The sequence below is a fragment of the Ciconia boyciana genome, chromosome 15 (genome assembly GCF_034638445.1).
Source record: "Ciconia boyciana chromosome 15, ASM3463844v1, whole genome shotgun sequence".
Classification (NCBI taxonomy): Eukaryota; Metazoa; Chordata; class Aves; order Ciconiiformes; family Ciconiidae; genus Ciconia; species Ciconia boyciana.
This window is the reverse complement of record NC_132948.1, coordinates 16,553,142-16,571,832: the sequence shown is the minus strand read 5'-3', so window position 1 is coordinate 16,571,832 and position 18,691 is coordinate 16,553,142. Positions and strand designations below refer to the sequence as shown.

General features: G+C 41.3%; 1 protein-coding gene across 1 annotated transcript; it reads left to right on the top strand.

Annotated features, from left to right (window-relative positions):
• The first annotated feature begins 1,608 nt into the window (after window positions 1–1,608).
• UBE2L3 (ubiquitin conjugating enzyme E2 L3) lies at window positions 1,609–17,722 on the top strand. The gene is made up of 4 exons (XM_072880595.1): window positions 1,609–1,756; window positions 9,132–9,227; window positions 13,248–13,434; window positions 16,899–17,722. The coding sequence occupies exons 1-4, from the start codon at window positions 1,730–1,732 to the stop codon at window positions 17,051–17,053; spliced, it is 465 nt and encodes a 154-aa protein (XP_072736696.1). The 5' UTR covers window positions 1,609–1,729; the 3' UTR covers window positions 17,054–17,722.
• The last annotated feature ends 969 nt before the right edge of the window (window positions 17,723–18,691 follow it).

The following is an 18,691-nucleotide window of genomic DNA, read 5'->3' as shown; positions in this document are numbered from 1 at the left end:
GATGATCTGCCTCTTTCATTTTCAGTTTCCTCCGACTCCATTTTCCCGGAGTAAAATGGGTGCAATAATCTTTAGATATCTGATAGAATAACATTATCATGATATTAAACGTCTTTGAAGATCATAATATCATTATTTACAAACTATTTAATAATACCCATATGAAGTAGGTGAGTATTAAGTTGGTTCCTGTAGGTGCTGTATAGCTAGCTTCATTAACAAACACTAACTGAGTTTTGGAGCACTAAGCACTATATTAATGCAATATATTGATTATCAAATAGCTGTTCAGGGAATAATTTTAAGACAGAGCACTAGAATCCTGTGCTTCATAATTAACAACTTTTGTTGCATATTTACAAGTTTTTGAGAGCCTCTTGTAATAACCACAAGATTTCCTTTTTCAGGTTGTCTGAGTCGATAAAGCTTATTTTAGAGCTTAGAACTTTTTCAGGTGACAAAAGTAGCTTTTCCATAGAACAAGTGTCAGATCAAGTGAGGACATCAACTGACGTGAGGGGGGGAAAGGGGAAATAAGGCCGCGCATTGGCAGAGCGGATCTCGGAGTAATTCCGGAGTGCACTGGGTCAACGGAGAATGTTTTAGGGAGCAAGTCAGGTGCCTGAACACAGATGTCTGGTGGCATTTTTAGGTGTCATATAGTAGAGTAACTTAGGCCCCGTGCCATACCTGCTAGCCCTGTGGCTCGGTACCCTAGGGCACCTGAAATGACACTGGATGCCTATGGTTAGAGTCTGAACTGCTCCTACAGCGGTTGCTAGAGGCCAGCTGGGGAGGATCAGAGCTGGAGAGCAGTTACAATTAGAGCTCCATTAAAGAGCTAAAAAGCACATGGCAAATCACTGTCTTGATTAATACTGACAGTGACATTATCTCCTCTTCCACAGCTTTCCTTTCTCTAGGAGGCTGTGGCAGGGCACAGCAGGCTGGAGGCTCGGGGCCGAGGCTGGGCTGAGCTGCTCACAGCGAGGAAAGGCCAGCGGTGCCCTCGGGAAGGGGCTTCATCAGAGAGCAGCAGGTCGGGGATGGTTTCTGTGGGCCAGGCACCTCCTCTGGAAGCCCCCTCCCCTCTCTTTTCAGAGTGTTTTAAGAAACCAATACAGGCTGCGAAGGGCTCTGAACATAATGCCGGCTTATTTGATAAAACCCGTAACTACAGGTTCCTGTCTCTTTCCCCACAAGGAAGACGATACCGCATTTGGGGTGATGCACAGTAAATAAACCAAGCCACACCAGCATTTTAAAGCATTGCTCGACGATCAAAAACCACGCTCGGCCAAAACCCGTCACCGAGTGCCGGCGGAGGGCAGGCAGCCAGCCAGCCTCCAGAGCGGGGCTGCGCCAGGAGCCCTCGGCCCAGGGCAGCCCGTGCGCTCCCCGGCCCGCGGCAGCGCTGCGCGGGGCGCTCCCTGCCTCCTCTCCCCGCGGGACGAAGCCGTGGGCCCGCACGGGCGCTGCCCGGGCCGCCGAGAGGAGCGCGGCCCCGCGCCGAGGAGGGGCTGCGCCCCAGGGCTCCCGCGCCGGCCGGCCCTGAGGGGGCAGCGCCGCGACGAGCCCGCCGCCCCCCGGCAGCGCTCCGACGGGGGGGAGCGGGGGGGAGCGGAGCGGAGCACCGAGCCCGCCCCCGCCCGCCGCCCCAGGAAGCGCAGGGCTTTAGCGCCCTGCCCGCCGCCGCCATGCATTGTGGGGCGGCAGCAGCAGAGCCAAGATGGCGGCCAGCAGGAGGCTGATGAAGGTAACAGCCAGCGCCGCGCCGGGAAGGGCCGGCGGGCGGGCGGCGGCGGGCACCCCCCCTCCGCCCCGGCGGCCCTCGGGTGCGGGGGGGTCGCTTCCCCGGCCGTGGCCCGGCGGGACGGCCTCCTCCCCTCCCCTCGGTGGCACCCCGGGCTGGAGTCGACCGGAACGGGAGCAGCCGGCACCTAGGCCGCGGCCGTGAGGGGCCTCGCTGTCTCCCCCGCCGCCGCCCCGGGCCCGGCAGCGCTCCGCGGCCCCCGGCCGCCGCCTGGGGCTGGGCGGGGGCGCTCGGTGGCCGCCGCGGGCCGCCGCGGGCCGCCCCGTCCCCCTCCCTCGGGGGGCTCCTGCGGTGACTAAGCAAAGAGGAAGGGCCGGGGGGAAGGAAACGCCGCTGCCGGGACGTCCTCGGCCCCCGCCCGGGGCCGGGGCAATCCCCGGGGCGGCGTGAGGGGTCGCCCCGCCGCCGGCGGTGCCGCAGCCGCGGCGCGGTCCCCGGCCCTGCCCGCGGGGAGGGGTCGGCCGGGCGGCGGGGAAGCGCCGTGGCCTCCCTGCGGAGGGGGTTCTCCGCTCCCCCGCGCTTTCCTTGGTGGGGAGCCTTCCCCAAACGCCCAGGGACGAGATAATTTCGTTTTCGTTTTTTCGGAGAGTAATCTCTTCCGTGTATGAGTAAGAGGTTTATCGCACCGAAACATGGACCTGGGTTCAGAAGTTTCCTCGTTCACTGCAGACGTGGTAATGTTTTTGTCTTCGCTCTATTTGTTCTGAAGCGTGGATGGTAGTTGTAAATGGAAACGCAGCCTCAGTTGGGTTTTAACCAAGAGCACGTATAGTTTGTTGTAAAATACTGCTTGGGACTATGTTTCTGACCGCTTTGCTTGAGGAGCAAGGTGGTACTTAGAAAGACAATGATAACCGTTGTCCCCAAAGCATACAGGTTTGTTTTATGTGTTGTATATAGTTGCCAGTTAACGCTACAAACTGTATGCAGTGGGCTTTACCAGGACATGCATACATAGTGGCACAAAACTTAGTCATCTGTAAAATGCTGTGGCAATACCGTACGGTATTTGCATGCAGAGTGCCTGTAATGTAAATCAATGAACTTTACAGGCTAGTCCTGTGAAACGTGGGGGAAAGACCCTGTAACTGTCAAGCGATGTTCTAGCCTTATTAAAAAACCTGTCCCTGTGGGGTGCAACGTAACCCTGCACAAGGGTTTGACAGATATATGGGTGATTCTGTTAAACTTAGTGTTTTAATGTTGGATTTGCAACTGGCTTCAAGGATGTGGACCCCTAACAGGACTGGGATTTTACTAGGACATGTAGATGGCAGGTTTTTAAGTTGCATTTCCTTAATTGTGCAGATACATAATTAACCATTATAACTCGGACACTTTTGAAGAAGCCAGTAGCTCAGCAGTGCTTTCATAAGACTAGTTTTGTTGTTTGAAATGTGCTATGGAGTGATGAAAAATTAAATAGTAAGTACATTGTGTGCAGAGTAATTCATATATATTAAATCAGTAGGCGTAAACCTTTAATTGTCCTTAGGGATCCTGATGAGATGGCATTCATTTTTCAATTCTGTTTTTTGATAGCTGTTATGTTTTGTCACAGCTTTAATGTGGTAATAGATATGTCTGTTACTTTGTACACAAATGAGGTTCCCCTCAGTTTCAGATAGTAAACAACCATTTAATTTTATCTTTTTGTAAGGCAGCTTTTCTGCCTGTTCTGAAAAAATCCATTAATTGTTCAAAAGCACATTGCTATTACTCTGGGAGGAAAAAATATATTTCCAATTATTTTTCCTTTTAAAATTTAAAATAGAACATTAAAATCTGAAAGGCAAGAAAAATTGTTCTTCATATCTGCAGTGCCTCTTGCTTTTCAGCCCCCCCACCAGTTCCACTATACTTCTAAAACGTTAGTGCTTTAATCTTTCACTAAAATGCCGTAAAAATGGGGTTTGACAACGTGGCCTCCTCCCTTTCTAGAATAACGGTGTGGCAGTTGCTTTTCAGAGGGAGTGGTGTAGGAAGGAAGGAGGCATTGATAACTTCCCTCTTACATTTTTACTTTAGTTTTTATTGCCTGATGTTTGTGGGCTGTGCACGCTGTGTGCGGTTTTTATGCTGGTTCAAGAGCTGTGGGATGCTGTGTCACACGGCTTGTGAAGGCTAAGAAGTCTTTCACTGTTGAAGTTTTGCGATAGAGAAGAGTCTGCAGTGTGCCCTTCTCGGGGTCGTAGAACCATGAGTGATTATAGTGAAAGGAAATAGAGTTTTTCAGTGTGTCAGTTATGTTTAAAATAATTCAGGATGAGCATTAACTGTCTTTGAGCTAAGTATCAAGTTTGTCTTTGGTAACTGAGAATAAACTTTGAACCTTTTGTAGGTCACATAAAATAAAGCAATTCCCATTTCCTTAAGGTCTTGCCAACATTTTGAAGTGCTGCATTTTTTCTGGACTTGTGTCATGCATCATAGTTATTCATATTAATCACAGTGGCTCAGAGAGGCTGGATGTAGTAAGTTCATAATAATGCACTGTCTGCTGGTAGAAAACTGGGAGTATAAGTATAGTTTCCACCTTCTGGGTGGAAATGGGCGTCCTTTTCAGAGTGTGGAAGCCATTTGTATCCTTCAGTTTGCAAACCTCCTTGTGAAAGAAGCATTACAAATTTTGCCATTGTACTTGTACAGTTCAATTTTAAACATTAAGTCAAGTTATAGCAAGAATGAGATTGTCTTGTTATTTCAGGCTCTGTTTGAGCAAGTTACGTTTCCTAGGCCAAAGACCTTATTTATGGCCTATTTTTGCAGAGCTTTATGCCATCAAATAGTCTAATTGAAGTTTTCTCTGCTGATTTACAAAAAATCAGTGGAGGTGTGTCCTTTCCAGGAGCACACCTAGGTTAGCAAAAATGTGAAATAAATGTAGCTAATGAATCATATTCCAGCAACATCGGAGGTGGAGTTTTGATCTATGAGCCACCATTACACCTCTTCACAGAGCCACCAATGTCAGATCTTGACTCCTCAGGAAACGTGAGAGGTGGGAATGAAGCAGTCTTTGTCAAGGATATGTTGTCATGGACGATCTCTCAGGGTAAAAACAGGCAAAGATGGAGTAATTATATTTAGGAAAGGATCTAAGGCTTCTCTTTTAAGGGCGCTACTTTGCTCCACGACCCTTTCTCGTAAAAAGCAAATTGTCTCCAAACATGTATGATTGGGAACACAGATCTCCAAGAGACATGCCAGAGGTTTCAGAGAAATGCTTTTCACAGTTGCCGCCCACTAATGTAAAACAAGCCGTTTTCCACACGAGATCCCTAGCTAAATGCCGTGTGGAGAGGTGGTGGGTAGTTGCAAAGGGAAGGCTGTTTGGGCGCTGGGGAGTCATAGCACGTACCTGGTGGTGTAGTGGCCCGTGGTACCAAGGTGCACCGTCAACAGGCGTTTGTAGGTAGTGTGTGAGAAGGCTGTCCTGCCCCACAAGCGGAGCTGCTCCCGTCTGTGTCGATCTGCAATATGATTGAGCTAAGGTGCCTGTAAGAGCTGCGCTTTTGTTACCTGGTTTTAAAATGTTCAAAAGTATCTTTAGTATTAAAAATTAAAAATAGATTTAAAGAGTAAATAACACTTCACGTATGAAGCAAGGTACGTAGACAGTTATTTTAATCTTATTGTTTTTACTCTGCTTCCATAACTGCATAGTCAAACATTTATGCAACTGTTGAGCTCCGTGATAAAATAAATAAATACAAACGCGAGGCCACACGCGGGTACCTGCTGTAGATGGCCTGCAATCTCCAGCGTGCTGTGGTCTTGTAAACAGCATAGCCCTTCCAAATAAAGGCATTTGAAGCAACTTCGATATTTGAAGAACGATTCTAAATTGATCCAGACACTGGTTATCAGTAAGAAGGGAAATGCGGTTTTGAGCCATGTATGATTGTCCTCATGCAGAAGTGAGAATACAGATTCATTTTCCCTTTTTGAAACTGAGAATTGACAAAAAGATTTTTAATCAAATGAAAATAGTTTGCCAATAAGTAGCATTACTCAGTAAATAAGACATGCGAATATACAGGGTTGTAACGTTGCAGTGGAAACTTGATAACAGTTCTTATAAGAGCTAGAATCTCTTTGGTTTTTTGGTTGGTTTTGTGGGTTTTTTTAATAAATTAAATTTGATCTTAAGGTGTTTTAACAGTTGTCTGTACTGTATGAGATTCAGAAAGTAAAACTGGCCAGTTCCTTATCAGTGTCTTGGAGCCTGTTTAACTTTTCATCGCACTTCTCTCAGAATGTATTTATACAGAGGTAAACATAAACTGTAAACAGTAGAGAAATATCGTTTAGAGTTACTTCAGTAGACTTTTGCTTTTCTTTATGCATTTAATAGCATTTTGGGCTTGATGCAGAAGTTACTGAAGTCAGTATGAGCTCTTACACTTATTCCCCTGTTCTTGGATTACACTTTTACAAGTGTTTGTCTTCACTGCATTTCCCTATCTGGCTTGGTTATTTTAGAGAAGTCCCAAAACTTGAAAGATGCGTGGGCAAAACAGTTGCAGTTGCAGGGGTTTTAAGATACTTACTACATTTTAAGGTGATGCCACTTACTTTTTATTTTTAATTTCAAACATTTGGGTTTTGCTTTGAACAGCACAAATGATTACACAACATTGAAAATCAAAAATGTAACTCCCTACTGATGTATATGAGAGTTAGTATGTACTTTTATGACTACCTTCAGCACTATACCTGAAGATCAGATACCACCCCTGAAACAACATTGTCTCCATTTCGTGTGCTGCATATAGCACTTTCTCTGAACGTATCCACACTACAAACATCATGTCTCAAGAGCCCCGTGAAATAAGAAGACATTTCTATTTTACGAACAGGGAAACCAATGCAGCAAGGTCACGTGCAAGGTTGATACCAGTGTGGGGAATGAAAGACTGATTGAAATTCTTACTGCAGTCTTGTAAGCTTTAGCTACACTCCTCCTGTGCTCCTTTAATTATGTTACTTGACAAAATTAAGGGGTGGAGGACAAGGAAAGGAATTAATCTATTTACTGTCTGCCTAGACTCTTAAGTATTATTTTGAAATAAATATCTGGACTATATTCTTTTACCTCATAAAGTAATTTTTGTCCCTTTGGAGTTGCTCAAGCCGATGTTAAATGCAGTATTAACTTTTAATCTGTGCTGTTTGAAAGAATTTAGTGGCTCATTCACTTTTTTAACAGTACATGTATACTGTAGTTGTGTCTGCCTCTGTGCCTCTGAGGCAGTTAGAGCTTTATTATGGGGTTTGGCCATTGCCAGGGGAAAAAAAAAAATACAATACAACCGTCCCCAACCCTTAAATTGTGAACGCTGAATCTCTTAACACTTCTGATGCACTAGACGCTAAAAGCCTGACTTGCAAATATGGTATTACATTGGATTTGTGGGGATAGCAGTATGAAAAAAAGCTATTTGTAAATAAGTCTAACGTGGAATTGATTACTTTGGAGTGGAGTATGAAATCTGAAACACTTCTAGTATAAGAAAAGTAATTTCTCATAAATTGGAACCTGTCTGAAGCGCGTAGTTCAGGCAAGCCCTCTGCTAAGGTACGCTTGATTCTCTGTGGCCTTTGCAGTCATGCCTGTGTGTGAGGAAAAGAATTGCCTGGTTTATCCCCATCTATTCCCTTTTTCAATTGTGAGTTACTATCGCAGGACCCAAGGCAGCAGGAGAAGCACAGGATATAGTCCTGATACACTGCACTAATTTACCACTTTTTTGATTTTGAAAGTGAATTCCCGCAAAGGCTTCACATGTCAGTTTAAAGAGGAAGATGTCCTGAATCATTTTCTGCTAGTTCTTGAGTGTCTTCTAGGCTCTTTAATTCCTTCTCTCATGTGGTGGACTTGAGGGAAAATGGGGAGCAATTTGCATATTTGTTTGCTTTCATAAAAGTTTTACAATTTTGTAATGATCTCTGTACTGGATTCTTGCATTTCTTAATTCAGCATCCAATTTTTTAACCTGAATCTAATTCTAAAATGTAGGTGTTTAATTTTCCAGTAACGTGAAGCCATGCTTTTCTCATTTGTTTTATTAGCTTAATAACATACCTGAATTATAGAGTCGCCATCCTCCCCTTTTCTGTGTCTGAGCAATTGTTCTCTGGGCCAGAAGCAGTGTAATGCTATCATCTGAACCTGTGATAAAAGCTTCTGCAGGGAAGCTGCACTCCCACTAGGACATTATGGGGGAGATTTCTGTCATATGTATAATGTTTTTAATACAGTAACTAGAAAATTGTCTTAAGCCCATTTTCCTTCCCTTGTTTTAGAGTGAAGGCACTTGTGGTGCATGTTTATTCATGCTTAAATACATACTTGTTAATTAGCTTATTTTGTTCCCGATGTTTGACGCGTAGCATCTAGTGTGGAATGGGATTTATCCTTTTTACATGCTGTGGAGTAGTGGTTTGCCAGGGCTTCACGGTTCTGTATGGGTAGCGAGCAAGCTGCTCAAAACACTGTTCTGGAAACAGGAAGCAGTTGCTAGACTAGGGCTGATACATCAGTTGCTAAACTAGGGCTGATAAATATTAAAATGCCTAAATAGTTGTTTTGGTGATACCTGGATCACTAGCTGATCGAAAATGGTTTGACTGGTCATTGACTGGTGCACAAAGATACCTTGTTCAAGAGTGATACAGCTATAGAGCGAGGTATTTTAACGTACACTGTTAACTTTGAGGTACAAAACAGAGATAAAGCTGTATCTTCTCAAATTATTGGTCTAGATAAGGCTAGTTTGGCTTAGATTGATATTTTTCTGGGTTTGCATCAATTTAAGTTGGTAATGCAGGAATTTGTTAGTTTTTCAGTTGAAATAATTGGCCTGTTCAGTGACTTTGTGTTTAAAACTGTTAGGAAATATTTCTTCCAAATCACTGTTTTCCTTCAGACAAGCCCTAAGATGCGCTGTATGTCTGCTTTGCAGAGTTATCAATAGTCTGTTACCAAAGGCACTGATTTGCATTTGAGATATAAATTTTTAAATGCACTTTTTCAATACTTCTACTTCATTGTGTCTGTAATGATGTTAATAACAAGGCATTTTTGTATTTTCCTGACATATCAAAAAATAACGTTTTTTTAATACCTCGTCTCAGAGAATTTTACTTCTTGCAGGTGCAAAATTTCCTTTCTTATTTGTGTGGGTTGCCACCGCTAAAACCTCAAGCTTCTTTAACATTAAAGAAACCCACATTGACCTTTAAGCATTTTGAAAAATAAATATGAGCATCTTGCTTAATACTGTTATTAACTTACACTTTGCTTGCTTTTCAGGAGCTTGAAGAAATCCGCAAATGTGGAATGAAAAACTTCCGTAATATCCAGGTTGATGAAGCTAATTTATTGACCTGGCAAGGGCTTATTGTTCCTGTGAGTATAGACAACTCCTTATTCTAATGAGCTTTAAAATAAAATGAGGATCACTTGTATCTCATAAATCCATGGTTTAGTAACGCTGCTGGTGACCATTAGATAATTTTTGCACCCTGACAAGAATCTCTTTTATTATTATAAAAGCCATCTTTCGGAGTTGTGGGTTAGTGCAGAAGCTAGTAGTTTATAAATACAACATATGTTTAAGATGCTGCAGTATAATCTATCTAAACATACTTGGGGGTGAAGTGTAGTCCTGGATTTAATTCTTGTCTCTCTTCAGACATCTTGTGTAATCTTTAGCAAATAGTGTAATCTTCCTGTCTGCTTTTATTTGAGTGTCTTCTGTGTTTTGTTTTATCGAAGTCTGATAATGTTAGTAGGTGTTTCTTATAACTAGTGTGAAGAAAAATCCATATGTAATGGAAAGGTGTTCTAGACGTCTCTGATCAATACCTGCCTGGATGCGTCACAGTTGTAGGCCTGGCCCAACACACGGCTGCAGCCGGCAAGGGCTGTGGACTCAGCGAGGGCACTGGGTTATTTGGGAGAGTGGTTGGAAGGGGAAGCAAATGAAGTTTGTAGTTTATTACATTAAGCTTACAGTACAAAACCGACATCATCATAGAAAAAAAAAAAAAACCTGAGGTATGAAATACTTTGTTTACTCTCTTAATAGTTGTGTTTGTGGTTTTTTTTAAATTGAGTAGATTTATTTCTAGGATAAAATTGAGTATTGGAAAATGTTTGATGCAAGGAAAAGGTTTGGATTTTTCAGAATTGAGTTCTTTAAAAGAAAGTCTATTTATTTAGGCATTAATTAATGCAAAAAAACCCACTTTTAAAAAATTAAAGCACTATAATCTTTTAAGAGAACATTTAATATAAGTAGATAACCACTGTATGAGTCAAATAGAGAGGGATTTGTCATGAAGGGGAAAGCAGGAAGTCTAGTATGGTGAATTCCTTGGTTGAAGTCACTTGGATTTTCACCTCCTTTATCTTCGACTGCCATGGCCCATGTTCCCTTTGTTACATGAGCCGCTTTTAAGTCTGCAGCACCAGAGGCTGTGCCACTAGGGCATCAGTTCAGCTTTGCCTTGGGTGCTACCTAAAAGGTCCCCCAGACAATGTAAATCTGCCTTTTTATTATAAGACTTTGAAACATCTCTTTAGCAGTGCCTCTGCTTTGTTAGTTGGAGACCATTCCCAAATTCAGATCACGCGGGCTGAGATAATGGCTAGGCCTTTGCACTTTAAATACTGCAGAATGCATTTCGTTTACTCTGTTTACTTATATTCCTGCAAGTAATTCCATTGAGTGGTTGAGGCTGCTCTTGCAAATAAAGCAAGCAGGATTCAACGTTAAAATTTGACAGAGCTGAGAAACAATACACTTAAATAGGCCGCTGATATTTGTGGTTCATGTGTAACAGTTTACTGTTTTGATAATACCCTGAAGCAGTATAAGGCTGGTAAATATGACTAATAAAGCAAAATACCAAAATACTTGTTTATTCCTGTTAAAATTAGCAGTATGTGGTGTATGACATCTATTTTTAACAGTTTCTGCTCACCAGAGTATGAGCTTAGTGTTTGTTTTGCAAAGGTTCACAACATCACAAGTGTTCAAACATTGATGCAGTGAACTGGGCTTCATACCTGCCTTTTGGTTTATAATGTGCCCTGTTACAAGGGAAGTAGCCTTAAATTCACTACTGGTATAGTTAAGAGGGAATTTTGTCATGAAATTATACTTCCTATAGTAATTAATCATTGTGTTGTACGTGTTCAAGGAGTAGTATAGTTTATTATTTTGAGGGTATGCTATAGAAGATGCTTTAGTCTTAGCATAATTTTTTCAGCTGTTGCAATGCTGGAGTTAATGGCTTAAAAATGTAATATACAAGCTGGTTGCAAGTTTAATTTTTTTTGTGAGTTTTTGCTTTTCAAGTTTTCCATGCTGTTTCTGTTTTAGAAAATGGTCTTGCTTAGGGTTTAAAGACATACTACTCCTACCTTAGGACTAATCAGTTACTGATTATTAAACTCTATAACTAGGCATTATTTTGGTCAACTTCTCAATGAAGGTGTGAAAGATACTAAGGTTAATATTTTTAACAGTGTTCATACAGAATTACTGTGAAAGATACTGCTTTAAAAGTTTTTGTTGTATGTAACATATTTTGTTCCTCGGAGCAACTGTTCATTTTTAAGGGTGTTTGCTCAACTGAGAAGCAGATTGAAGATAGCTTGTCAACTTCTTTTCCTGTTCTACACTGTAGAATAAGGTAGTTTATGTACTCTGTGTTGAAAAGGTACACTAGTTGTTTGATTTCAACTTCAAAACAAAACTATCTACCCCAGGCTCCTTGTTCTTGTAAGAGGTGTACTGTTGCTGTACCATGAATTCCACTTCACTTAATCAAAACTGCTTGCTGTGGACAAACTTTTGCAGAGCAAAAATACTCCAGGTGAAAGTGAGTCGTGTTTGTCATTTGTGTTTAGTATTTACGATTCTGACTCTCTCCCTTGTCAGTGCCAAAATAAATATAACAAATTATTGGAAATGAATTGCTTGAATACTCTGCGTTTTGTCTATTTAAAACACAAGCAACCCTTTACATATGTTTTTGGTTCAACTTATTGGTGACTTATAGCGAAGAACTGTTCTGACAGAGTCAAGCAGAAAGTGGACATTTTTAAGCCAGGTCAGTTCCCGTATCAGCTCACTGAACGTCCTCACAAATTATAGCATGTGATGGAGGTAAGAACAAGTGAGCCATGGGGGGAGAGGGCACTAACTGCTGAAGTTACCACCACCACCAAAAAGTTATTTGTTAAACTTCTAAAGCTTTTAGGATTGCTTGGATAAAAAGTTATTTTAAAGCCACTCTAGTTACCTCTTCCCTTGACTGCAAAAATTATGCTGTATTTCCTAGAAATACACACCCAGCCTTCTCCATATGGATGAAACTAAAATTAAATGTTTTCTGTTGAATAATACTTTAATAGAACACTCCCCATCCCCAAGTATTGGTAAACCTTTTTTAACTTCTGGAGTGGGTTTGATTGCAGGGAATGGTCTGGTTGCTAATGAAGAATGTGTGATTATACTTCACACCAACTGGAAACTCTCATCCTTTGATTCTTGTTCCCAGAGTGTTTGGAAAAGCTTCATGCCATAGATACTGTTTTCGGGGCAGAATGGTATTTTCATGAGGTTTAAATGTAGCAATGGTTTGTTTTTTCTTCTGCCTTTCTTCTGCAGTTAATATTTGAAGCAGTGTCAATAGTCTCACAGGTTTTCGAAATGAGATTCTGGGCATTGTTTTTTCTGTTTCAGCATGAAGAACTACTTTGCTTACTTCACGGTTCTCTCATCATGCTCCTCCAGAAATGATCTGATAAGAGTGGGTGCTAAAACTGCATACAAATTCAGAATGTCCTCATCAGCAGACGCAGTGAATATCTATACTTAGCACCAATGAATGCTCAGCAGATTTTTGTGTAGTCAGCACAAAAATGTTCTCGGAACACATAGGGAAGTGTGACAAATCAAACTGCTTTGCTGTTCGTACCACCATGTTGTGAGACATGTGTGATAACTAGGTTTAGAGAAACCAGTTTTCCTTGTCAGGCTTCCTGTTTGTATCTTGGAAAGGGTTTACAATGTTTTTTGAAATACAAAGTTGTGAATAAAACTACTTATTAGATAGGACCTTGAGCTTGGAGTAAATAGGATTGGATGCTTTCTTACCAGTAGAACTGTCAGCCAGCTTCAGAACAATGGTAATCTGCTTTTTCCAGGGTGAATACAAATGTTGTAGAGGTGGTCTTGCCTCTCTCTTACCAAATAGGTTTTGATGTTTCCTGACACATAGACATGGCAGTGTGTGTTGGAAGAAAGTGCCTTTAAGAGAGGTCATTTGATGGAGCAAAGTCTGGAGTGTGCTTTTTCTTAATTGTATCCATTAGAACATGCCAGATTCTTGACATTCTGCTGTCTTGTTGCAGGACAATCCTCCATATGATAAAGGAGCCTTCAGAATCGAAATCAACTTCCCAGCAGAATATCCATTCAAACCTCCTAAGATTACATTTAAAACAAAGATCTATCACCCTAACATCGATGAAAAGGGGCAGGTTTGTCTGCCAGTAATTAGTGCTGAAAACTGGAAGCCAGCAACCAAAACTGACCAAGGTAGGACCCTGTGGAGAAAGAACTGGATATCGATAAACTTTGTATTGTGTTTAAATGTAAAGCTAATAGTGTTTCAGCTTGTCAGCTGGTCACTGCTCTTACGGTATATTCATTGTCGTAAGGTTTGTGTTGTGAGCACAGCGTGCAGCTCTCTTGGCATCTCATTTTTTTTGGAACGTGAGGTAATGACACTGACATGTGGCATGTCCACCTCCAGGAAGCCACAAAACTCTTCCTGACTGAAGAGTTTATTAAGGTGGTGTCCTCAGCATACTTAAGAATTCCGGTGGTAGTTTGCGTGGGGGTTATTCTGTGTTTCTTTTTAAACAGTGACTTTATAATCCAGAGGTGTTCAGTACATTCCTAGATGTTTGAAAGAAAGGCTCTAAAACCTCAAGGCTTTGTATATTCTATAGTCTCTGCCATGTGGTTCAGTGATTCGAACATATGGTTTGAAATACTGAGGGAGTCATAAACAAAATGTGAAGTCATAACACAAATTAACTCAGTTCTTAAAAGAGCACTGCTGTGAGGCTTACTGTGTAGAGTGTCTTTGGATAAGAATTTAAAGATTTTAAGGCAAAAAGTTTCATCAGGTTCTGTGGCAGACTCAGTGTGTGATCTGAGTAGGTTTTTTCTGTTGCTTCCATTAGTTGTTGGAGTGAGAATTTCATGTTTCCTGGCAGGTAATGATTAGCATGATATTAAGCATTTATTATTGTACATATAGAAAGAGCAAACATCCTTGCAAAAACTGCGTATTTTTTAATAATATTAGTTCAAATGAGTAGCAGTTTAGTCCAGTGCAAGAGATTCAGTGACACCGAAGTATCTTGCTCTGTAGGGGAAAGTATTTCCTTCTTCCAGACTCCTCTTTAAGGTTGTTTTCACTTGAACTGTGTTCCTGATAGTAAACAAAGCTGTACTTAAGATTTTTTTTCTGTGTACTTCTGTATGCTAATAAAACTACTTCCAGTTTGCATGATCTTGCCCCAAAGACAAAATAGGAAAATTCCTGTAGTTGTGTTGGAAAAGATCGAGCATTTTGATGTTGGGGAAAGTGGAGGTGGCAGCAAAAAGAACTCTAATAGGTCAGTGAAGATCTTACGATCTGGTGTTGATTTATCCCAGATTATACAGGACAAAGATCCTTGGGAGAGGTAAAATGGAAACAACATGTAGAAGGTTTCCATTAACACCTTAGCAGTTGTCTTCATCTTATGAGCCTTCTCTAGTTCAGTGAAGGAACGACATGCCTCTACGTAGCTGGAAAAGCAGCTGGCATTAGTTGCAACTATTGAAGTAATTGTCAGCATGCAGGAAATAGTCAGTGTCTCCCTGAGAAGTAGCAGTTCCCTTTTCATCTGAGAGAATGAATAAGAACTATGCTAAAATCAGAATTTTGAATGAACCCTGGGTACCAAAATATTGCAAATGTCTCAATTTCTGCTGTTTTGTGGTCTTTTGTTTGTCTTTTGGCTCATTCTTCAAGAAGTCGTTTTAGTGTCAACGTCTGTTGTTACTACATCGTTGTATGAACCTGCAACAATGTTATTGCAGCCCTGCTTAAGTGTCTATTCCTTTTTCTCCAGCACTCTTCTGCACTGAAAAATAAACCTCAGTGTGTTTGCTACTTGGGCCTTTCTCAAGGAAATAATGCAATGCTATTAGTACAGCATCAAAGTGATTGGTTTTGATCAGTCAGGTGTCAAGAAAGTGGAGAGATTAGGTTAATCATAAATCATTAACTCACCTGTCATGTACTAAACATGCATCTTACTGCTGTATTTTTTATTAATTTATGCTTAATATTAAAACAGACTGTTGTGACAGTACGATTTTAAAATGCTGTGGATATTGAGGCAACTCCTCTTATAACAATCCTAATTTTTTCTGGCTTGTGTGTTAAATAACCTTAATAACAGAGCAACACTTTCTCTGTAGTGTTTTAGCGTGTGTTACCGAGTGAAAAGGGATTGTCATGTGCAGTATGGATGCTGGTTTCATCAGTAGTCATTAATATGATGACAGTTGTCGTAAGTCCAGGACTGGTGAGTTCCTGTGAAGTAAGCTACTATCGATTCCACATTCCTTAGATAGTTTGTCACAGTTTAAACTTTGATTTGTGGTGAGAATTGTTCTTGTTTAGCAATACAGCAACAGGCGTACTTCTCTAGATTTTGAGTATTTGTTTCGAGGTGTGTTCCCCATTCCTATCGGGTAAGGGTGGAAAAGAGTATGAGCATGAAAGGATTGATGCTCCGAAAGAAACCACCCTGGTATTCTAGCATCTATGGGAGCGATAAGTATTGTAAGACCTTACGTTGCAAAACTAGGGAGACTCCGGTTAAACTGCTAAGTAGCCGTTTCAGAACAAACGCCAGACTCTGACTTTTCGCGCAACACGTAGCCGAGCTGTGGGACTCCCTGCTGCTGGATGGCATAGGTGTTGGCAGTCCACATGTGTTCAGGGGAGGCAGCTGGCTCTAGCATGCAATGCATTAAGTTAACAGAGTTTTGTTATACTTGCTTTAAAAACTCTGGGGTGCTGCTTTGTTTTACTCTGGGTAGCCCAAACTTACCTCAAACAGAATATTATTAATATTGTCATATAGTGAAATGCTTTTTCTGCGTACCCGCGCCCTGTAGACTTGCCCAGTTATGCACGCACCTTTTAGCAGATGGATATGAGAACTGATTGTTGTGACCTAGCTAGCTTTAAATGGTCGTGAGAATGTGTATGAGGAGAATGTAGTGATAAATGTCATTGTAGCATGTGAGGTTCACTGTGTAAATACAAGTACAGTTCAGTTATTAAAGAATGATGTCCCCTTTGAAAGTGAGAGGGGAACGTTGATGACGTGGCTGTAAACAGCGGGGTGAAAAGCATCTTGCAGTTCTTATCCAGTTGTTAGCCCGGTGTGTCTCTACTGGTGGATGCATTTGGCAGTTTAGAGGCAAGGGAAGAATTGTCTGCTGTTTATAGGGGAAGTAAGAGTCATAGAAGAATACAGCTGAAAAAGCGGTTTCCAGGAGCAGGCCCGGTTACAAGGGCATCATTGTGAGGGGTGCTAGGAAACAATGTCTCACAGTGGAAATTCCATCTTTACCCAATCTCTTTTAGATCAGCCTGTCTCTGAAACTTAGTTTCTTTCTTAGCCATAGGAGAGTATTTCAGACAGGATGCCAGTTACAAGGGAAATAATTTGTAGTTCGTTTTGGTCTCTATTCAAGTTGGTTTTGTTTACAAATACGATTTTCTGGTGTTCATTCATGGTCATTGAACTAAGTCTTGGCATATTGCTATAGCTTACTCATGTTCTGCTTGTGAAAAGGCCCTAGATCTATGGGGATGTATTTAAACGCAGTTAAAGCTCTTTTCTTACTGGGGAATTTTGCTTATGTTTTGATTTTTAAAAATTAACCATCTTAGTCTCTGATGGTATTTATACTTCTTTTGACAGTAATCCAGTCCCTCATAGCACTGGTGAATGATCCACAGCCCGAGCATCCCCTTCGGGCTGACCTAGCTGAAGAATACTCTAAGGACCGTAAAAAATTCTGTAAGAACGCTGAAGAGTTTACAAAGAAATATGGTGAAAAGCGACCAGTGGACTAAAATCTGACACAATTGATGTCAGCAACGTATGATAGAAGATCGGAGCAGTGCATTTGAGACACCCCGTAAAGCAGGACTCTATGGAAAATTGACAAGTGCCACCTTTCGATGTTAACTTGTGGCTGTTACTAACTTTCTACAGTTTTCTTAATCAAAAGTGGGCTAGGTAACCTGTAAAGAAAGGATTAAAATTTAAGATGTTCTAGTTCTGCTTTCTTTGTTTAAAAATCACTGCTTCAATATACTTTAAAGTATGCTGTTTTCTTTTTCTTGTCAGAATTTATCAAAAATATCTTAGACTTATATTCTGCCCTTAAATTGAAAAGGTTGTGGCTGTCATTTCTTATTTTCCCTTGCAGTTCCCACTATCTTGAGTTCAGTTAATTCTTCATTGACTTTTATTCCCCTCCCCAAACTGATGTCTTAGAAAAAATATCCCAGTTCTGGCAGAAAATGATTGAGTGTTTGGCAGTTTTGTTTACTTCTCTTCTTCAATGTTGCACTGTGCTTTGTGGGACTTGTTGCAAGTTCCCCTTAACTTCAGTTTGTAACATAATAAACAAAAAACAAACAAACCCCACAAAAACAATCAGAAATAATGTCCAGGTCTTATGTAAATCTGGCTGATGTTACCACAAAATGTTTATTAAACGGGGAAACCCAAGTTTTTGTGTGCGTCATTGAATTAAAAGATGGCTTATGTCCTGCTTTTGGAAAACTTTGGAAAAAAAATTCTGTAGCAAATGAGTAGTGGAATGTGATTACAAACTTCTTTCCTGTCTGTTCTTAATACCTATGCAGAGTAGCTAGGGAAATGTGCACAGAACAACATTGCAACCGGCTTAGACGTTTCAGACATTGGGGACCAAGAGGTACCAAAGCGATAAACTGTGATAAATTGGTGTTTTGGAAATGTTAATTTTGAAGTCAGGCACTAAATCTGACAGCACTGCTAGTCATCTTAGAACATCTGTCCATCAGAATGCTTAAGAAACATCTGTGTTTTATGGGATGGCACTCCTGCCACTTCCCAGCCCAATTGCTGTACAGTTCTTACTGAAAATGGTATAAGAGGATTAAGCAATAACCTGTAATAGAGCACGCTTCACTACTGCTGTTCCTATGTTCTAAAAACACACAGGTTAGATGATTTAATGAGTGCCTCAAGTATCATTCTATCATCCTAACTTAATCAGGCAGAGCTGTTTTCCTGTTGCTCCAGGGCACACCTACGCATGCTGAAGGAAGCCCTTTCTGTTCAGAATTGAGCATCCTTTACTGTGTCTGCTTTTCTCCTGCCTTTTTTCCCCAGTCTAAAGTATGATCATAGCTCCACAGTCAAACTGCCATACAATCAAACTGCCGCCTCTCCCCCGCCTTTCGAACTTGGGTATGTTATTGAGCAAACAGATTTGTCTCCAGAAATCCTTGGGTATCTGGGAGTACATATCGTTTTGATGTGCAGGAAGTTGAATTGGAAAATCCCTCAGGCCCAGATGGTTGTCTGTACTCCTAAACTCACTTTTAATACAGCCTCTGCCTTTGCAACCTTTCAGAGCTAGTGTGTCAAGCGGTAGGTCTCTTTTGGTTTTAATGTCTTGTATATTTGCTATTTCTTCATTCATCCCTCTCATCCGG